Source organism: Theobroma umbraticum, unplaced genomic scaffold, assembly GCF_002168275.2.
Source record: "Theobroma umbraticum cultivar Fairchild unplaced genomic scaffold, ASM216827v3 scaffold_44.0, whole genome shotgun sequence".
Taxonomy (NCBI): Eukaryota; Viridiplantae; Streptophyta; class Magnoliopsida; order Malvales; family Malvaceae; genus Theobroma; species Theobroma umbraticum.
Window position 1 is genome coordinate 1,539,919 of NW_018397255.1, and position 9,221 is coordinate 1,549,139.

Genomic DNA, 9,221 nt, shown 5'->3' on the forward strand with positions numbered 1-9,221 from the left:
CCCCATATGTTTTAAATTCGATACTTTCAAATTTAAGTATTTCTCAACATATGTAACAAAATTTTAGGCTGTTGTTAGGCTGGAAATGATGCTGATGCTCTTTCAAATGTGCAGATGCAAGAGATTTATGGGGCTTCTGGTTACTTCTTGGAGAGGGAGGGAGCAAGCAAAAAAAGACTGTAAGTTATAGAATTGAAAGTTGATATGTTGCCCCTCTTTCTCCCTGCTCATCCGATTTTTCAGGCTGAAACCAAACAGGCTGTTCCCCACTCTTTTGGCTGACTGCACAGCTGTTGCTAAAATGTGAAAACGTTTCTGAGCTTGAGGTGGACTGACTCTTTCTTTTTTATGCTATTGAATGAACCACGCAGAGAGACTAACAAGCTGACAGAGGTGACTGTTAGTGATAAGTTGGAGGAATTTCGTGCATCAAAAGAGGTAACAATACTTTCAACTAGGTTTTTTTTTGTTTTTTTCTTTTGCGGTATTAAGGAAAACTAGCCAAAATGTCATTTGGGATATAACAATAATAATGAAATTTCAAGTGAGAAATTCTGTTGGCTATGCAAATTAAAACTATAGATTAAATTAACAGTGCTACATCTTGTTTTTATCATTGACAAATTGTACTAGAATTTTTTTTCTTTTTCTTTCCGTTCTTTTTTTCATAAAAAAAACTTGGCAAATAGCAATTACTTTGTTATGTGAACTTGTTTGCATCATAGCATAAGAAGGATGAGAATTTCCTAAGAGTCAGAACTTATAAGTAATTAACTTAAAATGACCATCTTGCTTAAAATTGTTGCTAAAATCTTACTTATGTAGGTGGAAATGTGTGCATGCATTTGTATTTGTTCATGTCACTAAAATTGTTGCTATGTGTACTAATTGCAGCACTTTAGAGGCCTAAGTTTCCCAACTATTTCTTCGGTTGGTCCAAATGCGGCCATCATCCATTACTCACCTCAGGCAGAAACATGTGCTGAGCTTGATCCAGATAGCATTTATCTGTTTGATTCAGGAGCCCAGGTTTGCTTTTAAACATTAATATTTTAGCTATAGCTATATCCATTACCCAAAATTATCAATAAAATGCCAACTATTTTATATTCTAGATATGTAGTTCTGATTCTTTATTCCATTACTGATAATATGGATGGCATCATTGAAGTATCTAGATGGGACAACTGATATAACCCGGACAGTTCATTTTGGAAAGCCTTCAGCACATGAGAAGGCTTGCTATACTGCGGTAAGTGGCTTCTGTTGCTTTCTCTTCTAGATATGTCACTTATTTAGTACCCACTTTCACCTTCCTTTGGTCACGCTATTTAAAGTTTTAATTCTGATGTGCTTTTCTTTCCAAAATCTAGTCCCTGGTGGGTTTGATAAGACAAGCTGGATATCCATCTTTGGGCATCTTACTTGTTATGCCTGGGTGTTATGTGTCACATGAATGACTGGGAAGTGTGATAGGAATTATAGAATGATTTGGATGTCTTATCTATATTTGACAATTCACAGTCTGCTTTAAATTATAAGAATCGATCAACATATATTTTTTGTGGTAATAAGCTGAGTGAGTTATCAATTTTGATTTGTTTGTACATGCTAACCCAATTTGTATCAGCATTTAGGCTGTTTAAGAATGTTCAACATATTGGAAGTCAAAATTTATTGATCTCTCTAGTTTATTTTGATTCTGCTTGTTGGAAAGTTAGGTTAAGATGCTTGGGTCCCGCTTCTCTTCTTCCCTTAAATTTTCATGGATTTCATTTCTTATTCTGCCTGAGCTTAAGTCTTGATTCCATGCAGGTTCTTAAGGGCCATATTGCTCTGGACAATGCTCGATATCCGAATGGAACAAATGGTATTTCAAGTATTCTCTGTTTGTCTGTTTAATTGTTCTATTTTTATTTGAGCATGTCAGTTTGAAGTCATGGGTAGGATCTATGTCTAAACTCCAATATCGATTAAATTTTTTTTTTATTTGGATTAATTGGTTGCTTTTTAACAGGTCATGCTCTTGATATTCTGGCTCGAATTCCTCTGTGGAGGTATGGTCTTGATTATCGACATGGTACCGGTCATGGAATTGGGTCTTATCTGAATGTTCATGAAGGTTAGCAATGAGCTACAATTGCTTGTTGAAGTTAGTTTTGCAGTAAATTCCGTCAGGCTTTTATTTAATTTTTTCCTGGTTGAACTACTTGGAGCAGGGCCCCATCTAATTAGTTTCAGACCACAGGCTCGAAATGTGCCACTGCAAGCTTCCATGACTGTAACAGATGGTTAGTATTGTTTGTCCTACCTTAATACTCTGAATTTCCATTCTCTAGTTGACAGTTTTTTTGTCCTGCCTTATACTGATTTCCTTTCACTTCTTCCTTAATTTTTTATAGTTAATGCTCGGTTCACTTCTAGTTTTTCACACATATTTGTTTTTAAGCATTTAATATTGCACTTGCTTGGGCTGTTATTCTTGGCTCCAGTCTTTTGTGCTTTGTGCATAGGGGGCTATTTACCATGAGGATACAGTTTCAATTAGATTTATGAATTCTGTTATCTCAATCGGAAAATAGTTCCAGCTGTATGCTTGGTCTGAAAAATAATGTGTCATTACTAAATAACTGGAGTATTTACTAATTCTATTTGAAAATTCCATTTCCCAGAACCTGGATATTATGAAGATGGGAGCTTTGGTATAAGATTAGAGAATGTACTTGTAATCAAGGAGGCTGATACAGAATTCAATTTTGGTGATAAGGGATACTTATCCTTTGAGCATATCACATGGGTAAGTTTGTCATAATATGTAATCGTTCATATGTTTTCTGCTTCTCCTATCAGCCATGTTGAGTGTGTGTGCTCATATGCAGGCATGTTCTAAATTTTATGCACCTCCGTGCTTGTTATTTATAAGAATTCTACCCTATTATGTAGGCTACATTAACTTGAAAAGAAACTCATGCATTTACGCAAGTCTTTACTGAAAAAGTTTCGATTTATACTCTATTGCAAGTCTTTACTGAAAAAGTTTCGATTTATACTCTATTGCAAGTCTTTACTGAAAAAGTTTCGATTTATACTCTATTGCAAGTATTTTTGAAATTGTCATTCTTTATAAAAGTGTCCTTATTTTCATCTCATAGCATTTGGAATGAGAGGGTGTATGTTTTTTGATACACTTCAACGGTTTAATGTGTATATTTTTCTTATATTCAGGCACCCTATCAGATAAAGTTGATCGACTTGAGCCTCTTGACACCCCAGGAGATTGAGTGGGTGAATTCCTACCATTCAAAATGTCGGGAAATTCTTGAACCTTACATGGATAAACATCAGATGGAATGGCTGAAGACTGCCACTGAACCTGTAAGTGCATGATCTCTGTCCAGGAAGCCCCAATGAATCGTTGCACATCTTTCTTCTTTCCTCCATCGGTTTTAAAGAATCAAATTTGGAGATTTGTTCTGTAGCTAAATTATATGTTGATCTTTATGGAGTATTGATGTCTTTACGTATGGGATGTGTTCAGACTTGGAGGAATGAAATCAATAAATCGCCTCATCATTTTATTTGTTCTTGAATTCTATTTTGTATTATAATCGGGAAAATACCCAACATGAAAAACCCATTAAGAGGCATTAAAGACAAAACTCTTTTAATTGCATTCACTAGGATGATGGCCTGTGATTATCAAGCGCCAGCTTTTGTGTTCCGGCTCTGCAGGCTGATCTCGCAGTCTTTGGCCACGTTAGCCAGAGAATTATAAGAACCGCCACCGTTGCTAAGAGCCTTCTCCGCCCATGATTTTAGCATTTTCACCCTGGCTCTGAATGCTTCCCCCTCTTTACCCACCAGAAGCTTTCTAACCATTGCCTCTATCTCACTCCTCTCAATCACGTCCTCCGATGGCAACAACTTCAACCGGAGAGCCATCCCGATATGCTCAGCCAGCATTGCAGCATTCATCTTCTGTTCTGCATACAGCGGCCACACGATCATCGGAACACCATTGACAATACTCTCTAGGCTAGAATTCCACCCGCCGTGAGACAAAAATCCACCTATGGATGGATGGTTCAAGATTTCAGTTTGAGGCGCCCACATCGGAACCACTAGCCCAGTTTTGCTGGTCCGGTTCAAGAACCCATCAGGCAAGTAGTTTGCGTAGTCGGCGCAGCCATTGCTTGTCTTGAAAACGGTGGCCGCTGAATCATTCTCAACTGGTAGACGAAGCACCCAAACAAACCGTTGTAGGCTCTTTTCTAAACCCCATGCCAGCTCTGTAGTTTGCTTGGCTGAGAGGGTTCCGCCACTCCCGAAAGAAACATATATCACCGACTCTTTGGGTTGCATGTCTAGCCAACTCAACACTTCATTTCTCACACCAGGCTCGGCGGGCCTCACCAGTGGTCCAATCGGATAAACCGGTGCATTCGCGACCAGCCCTAGCTTCTTTTTATCATTTAAAGCAGCAAGAGTCTGGGGTTCCAATTCTTGAAACGTATTCACCAATATTCCATCTGCCGTGGATATCTCGGTTCCCATGCGCAAATACTGCTCGTAGACTTGATTGTTTGGTTTCAGAATCGGCTCAAAAGAGTCAACAAAGCAAATCGGTTTGCACCCTGGAATGACCAGTGGTTTTTGGTTGTTAACGTGATCATCTTCCTCTTTCTTACCAATGGCTGGTGCATGGACTGTAAGGGCAAGAAACCAAGCATTTGAAGTGATGAAAACATACTTCTGCATCATGAACTCTTCAGCAATAGCAAAAGCTTCAGTCCCAAACATGTCTACGATAAGAGCAACTGGTGGAACTGTCATCGCGGATATTGCTGACCGGAGGCTTGGTAATGCCTCACGCATCATCATTGCTAGCTGCGTTAAGATTGAAGTGGTTTGGTCGATCTGGCCTGAGATATCCACCGGTGGCAACAAAACAACTTCAAGGTGATAGGAAGTTTGCGACAGTTTTAGAAGTTGGGATTGTGAGAGAGAGGTATCTGTCGCGACGACAAAGATAGTGACACTGAAGCCGTGATGGGAAACAAGGCGTTTGCCGAGCTCGACGACGGGAGTGAGATGTCCCATGCCAGGGCTTGCAAGAAGCGCCGCATGAGGCTTTCTGGTTTGCATTATGGCTACAACACAAACTCTTTAAGACAAAAACCTAGGATAGGGGAGGTAAGTTTGTCTTTTGTTACTTGAGTTTGCAATGATATTAATAGGCAAAAATAATAAGCATTCAATGAGAAAATAAAAATAAAAATAAGGTAACGTATCGTGACCTTAAACCTTCTTTAACACATAGGTCAGTTCCAGCCAAAGTCTTGAGTGGATACTCACGTTATTTCAAAGTGTGAAGTTCTTGTTCTGCATTTCCATAAATTCATTATTTATTAACTTGCTTGATTATCGTTTTTTCTTGCGCGCAATAGAATGTGATTTTCTTTCAAATTTTCAAAATAAATTAAAATAAAAACATAATGTTCCAAAAAATCTTGAGTTATTTTAAAAAATTCAAATAAATTTTTATTCTTTTAATATATTTAATTAAGTTAATATATTTTTATTTTGAATTAAATAAATTTTTATAATTAATGATTGATTAATTATTATTAAAAAAAATTATTTATTATTTTATATCTACGTAGTATTGGTGTGAATGATGAAAAATATCACATGACATTTTTATCATATCATACCATCTTGTCGCATTATGATTTATTATAACATATTACATGACACACCTATATCATTTGATATAAAATGACAAATGACATTTTGATTAAATATTTTAACTAAAAAAAATATAAAAATTTGATTGAATGAAATAAAAGAATAATAAGTTATTTAAAATTTTTTTAAAATATTATTCCATCAAAAGAACAACATTAAAGAGCATTATAAGCACTTCTTAAAAGAATATTTATAAATAGAATTTTGTAATTATTATATCATATTTTTTGTTTAATAACTCAAAAATACATAGAAGCACTTTTGCTACCGAAAAGAGACCACCATACCTTGTCATCAACACGTTATCCTGGAAATTTCAGGCGACAATCATGCGAGGACTGGAAAACAAACACACCTTTAGTGGAATCCGGAAAACTTTGCAAGCGCATTGACTAGATTTAGTGCTTATCTGGAACAAATTTTTAGTTTCAGAGTCAGGGTCTTCAGCCGATGACTTGCGAGTTGTGTAAAGCCTGGTCCAATGTCTTTTGGTCTTCCGTTCATTTCATGAACTTCATTTATTCTTCAATATAGAATAAGTATCCATGATTGTGTATCTCGTGAACTTTACGACAACCAATGGCTTATTTGTTTTAACAGGGTAATGAGATTTTTTTTTTGTCTCTAAATTATGAAAGGAGAGTTATAATTTCAAAATCAAGAGAGACCCTTAATTTATGGCATAACATTTTAAAAATATATACAGAAAAAATTGTTTCTGCTTTTCCGAAATTGTGATTGAAGAATAGATTTAAGATTTTTACTCTTATTACCTTGGATGGTAATTAGAGTTATATTTCATTTTTCTAAGAAATATTGTAGTTATTCTTATTTCAAAATATAAGGTTTCTGGAATCGTTTTTATAGTAATTAAAGGAGCAAGCTACAATCCAAAATTTAAAAGGTAACCAACAGATCATACTAATTAAACATTTATTGTCGACATTATACGTGTTTTGTTAGAAACAAAGTGATTATAAATATGTTATTTTTAATGTGATTATGTTGTAATTATACTAAATAAGTTTTGCATCTCAGTTCTTGTCGTTTGAGATTCATGTGAATTGTTGTCTTTTTCTTTGCCTTGATAGACTTTTAAAACATGTTATTCTTCCTTGGTGTGTAACATGGCTTGCACCCCTCCCATCTTATTAGCATGGAGTATTTAAATATTATTATGTAAATTATTTGTTAATAAATCTACTCTAATTTGAATCTTTGATTTCATTTCTTATAAAATTGTAAAAATATTAGTGAATTTATTAACATCATTAATTACATAAAACTCTAATATAAACAATATAACAAGCAAAAATTTTTGACACTTCAATAAATAAGTGGTATTATGTGACACCATTTTACTACCTATACGTCTGTCCGTGATGTTTCTATTGATGCTATTATACATCGTTTTCAAAGTATAAAAAATTATCATAAATAATTAAAATTATTTTAGATATTTTTACTTTGAAATATTAAATTTATATTTTTTTAATTTGATATCAAAATTTTTAATTTATAAATGTTTAATATATTTATATTTTTTAATTATAATATCACTCCAAGAGAATTCATGTGCCCGTTCCTGCTTGCACCCGTCCCATGGTATTAAAAATTCAAGCATGTGCAGCACGAGCTAGCTTGAGAATTCCAAGGAACATAGAAGGGGCAATTCATTTACTTTGACGTAGACCATGTTGGGTCGAACGTCAACTGAATTGGCATTGGAATCTTTAGTTAATTTTGACGTTGTCTTTACTATCCAAGACGGGAAATTTGTCTATTCTTTTCCGTATTAGCATCGATCTTAAACATAATTTGGTAATGGGATTCACATTCCCTATACTTTAATTAGTAGGAAAAATATATTTTCGGATTTAATATCCATAGAAACATCTTTTATGGAATGTCTTGACCTTGACGAATAGAAATGTGACTGGTCGTGACTTGGTTCGTCTTCCACTAATGGAAACCTTATTATCTAACATCTGAACAAGTTCCACACGTTCACATCGATCAATAGATGGAAATTGTTAACTCTTCCAAGGGGCGAATTTGATGTCTAATACTTAATCAATTTCTGGCATTGCACCTTCATTTTCAAGGTGGGAAATTTTGCCTATGCGCATCAATATCAAATATGGTTTCATTCTTATCCGAACTTTAATTTCTATTCAAATTAATTCTCAGTCATTTGGTTCCAACAAATTAAGCTAAATCCATTCTTCTTAGTCATATTGATAGCTAGAAAGAAAATTTTTTTAAATATATAAATCAGAAAAAGGGAAATCGAGCTGCCCAGAAAGGAACAGCACTCAATCCCAAAGATCATAGCAAGAAGTATGGACCTGCTTTCACAGAAGACCAATATCTAAAAAGCAAGAAAAGGCCAAAAAACAAAAGAAGCCAAACACCAACAAGTGAACATCACAAGCTTCTTCATACACGCATAAAATATGTGGGTACATAAACTTGAAGAACAACATCCTAATATATTAAAGTATAATCAAGCTCCGTAAGCCTTTGTTTTCAGGTGTTGAATACAGATCTCTGCTACTTGGGACAGTGAATTACAGGAGGAACCACCCTCGCTCAAAGCTTTTGCGGCACTGTTTTTCATCTCCTTCACCCTAGCTCTTATCTCTTGCCCTTCACTATCCACCAGTATTGTCCTCACCATCGATTTTATGTCTTCTCTTCCCACCACTCCACCTGATGATTCCAGCGCCTTTGCTCCGATGCTTGCTCCGATGTCTTCCGTCAATATCCCAGCGTTCATGTTCTGCTCAGCGTAAAGCGGCCACGCTATCATCGGCACCCCGTTGGTAATACTCTCCATGGTCGAATTCCACCCACAATGGGTTAAAAATCCACCGATCGAGGGATGACTCAATATCTCAACTTGTGGAGCCCACATGGGGACCACCAAACCTCTGTCTATGGTCCTTGTAGAAAACCCATCTGGCAGGTAGTCGGGGTTGCCATTAGAGCCGGTCCCTACTGTGAAAAAAGACCCTGATGCATCGTTGTCGACAGGAGGACGAACCACCCAAACGAATCTTTGTTGGCTGAGGTCTAGCCCCCAAGCCAGTTCTGCGACTTGTTGGGCTGACAAGGTTCCACCGCTCCCAAACGACACATAAATCACTGATTCTTTAGGTTGTTTGTCGAGCCAATCTAAAACTTGGTTACCCAAAACCGGCATTTGAATTGGTCGCACCACTGGACCAATTGGATAAACGGGTACTTTCTTAGCCTCCCCCAAGGCTTTGAGGGTTGAGTGCTCTAGCTCATCCCAAGAATTCACCAAAATCCCATCAGACAATGACATTTTAACCCCTACACCAAGATAGCCTTGATATGAAGGATCGTCATAATCCATGAAAAAAACGTCGAGGGTATCCTCAAACTTAACGGGCTTGCATCCCGGAATGTGGAGTGGCTTTCGGTTCTTAACATGCTCATCGATCTCC

The 9,221-nt window shown here is 36.3% G+C and overlaps 2 protein-coding genes and 1 pseudogene across 2 annotated transcripts in view; 1 reads left to right on the forward strand and 2 right to left on the reverse strand.

The window, feature by feature from the left end:
* The window catches only part of APP1 (aminopeptidase P1), a 5,745-nt gene extending 2,155 nt beyond the window's left edge, over positions 1-3,590 (forward strand). Inside the window, exons 8-16 of the mRNA XM_021418861.1 lie at positions 115-179; positions 372-438; positions 895-1,029; positions 1,172-1,252; positions 1,816-1,870; positions 2,018-2,122; positions 2,220-2,291; positions 2,673-2,797; positions 3,226-3,590. Of these exons, the coding sequence (XP_021274536.1) occupies positions 115-179; positions 372-438; positions 895-1,029; positions 1,172-1,252; positions 1,816-1,870; positions 2,018-2,122; positions 2,220-2,291; positions 2,673-2,797; positions 3,226-3,387 (867 nt within the window). The 3' untranslated portion in view covers positions 3,388-3,590. The remainder of the gene's footprint in view (positions 1-114; positions 180-371; positions 439-894; positions 1,030-1,171; positions 1,253-1,815; positions 1,871-2,017; positions 2,123-2,219; positions 2,292-2,672; positions 2,798-3,225) is intronic.
* Positions 3,591-3,676: 86 nt separating this feature from the next.
* On the reverse strand, positions 3,677-5,177 carry LOC110409502 (anthocyanidin 3-O-glucosyltransferase 5-like). The gene has a single exon (XM_021418862.2). The coding sequence runs from the start codon at positions 5,143-5,145 to the stop codon at positions 3,700-3,702; it is 1,446 nt and encodes a 481-aa protein (XP_021274537.1). The 5' UTR covers positions 5,146-5,177; the 3' UTR covers positions 3,677-3,699.
* A 2,897-nt stretch (positions 5,178-8,074) lies between these two features.
* LOC110409891 (UDP-glycosyltransferase 72E1 pseudogene) overlaps positions 8,075-9,221 on the reverse strand; it is a 1,666-nt pseudogene continuing 519 nt past the window's right edge.

Bases quoted from the DNA above. Each gene is read 5' to 3' on its own strand.
- LOC110409502 (XM_021418862.2), bottom strand. From the start codon at position 5,145: ATGCAAACCAGAAAGCCTCATGCGGCGCTTCTTGCAAGCCCTGGCATG.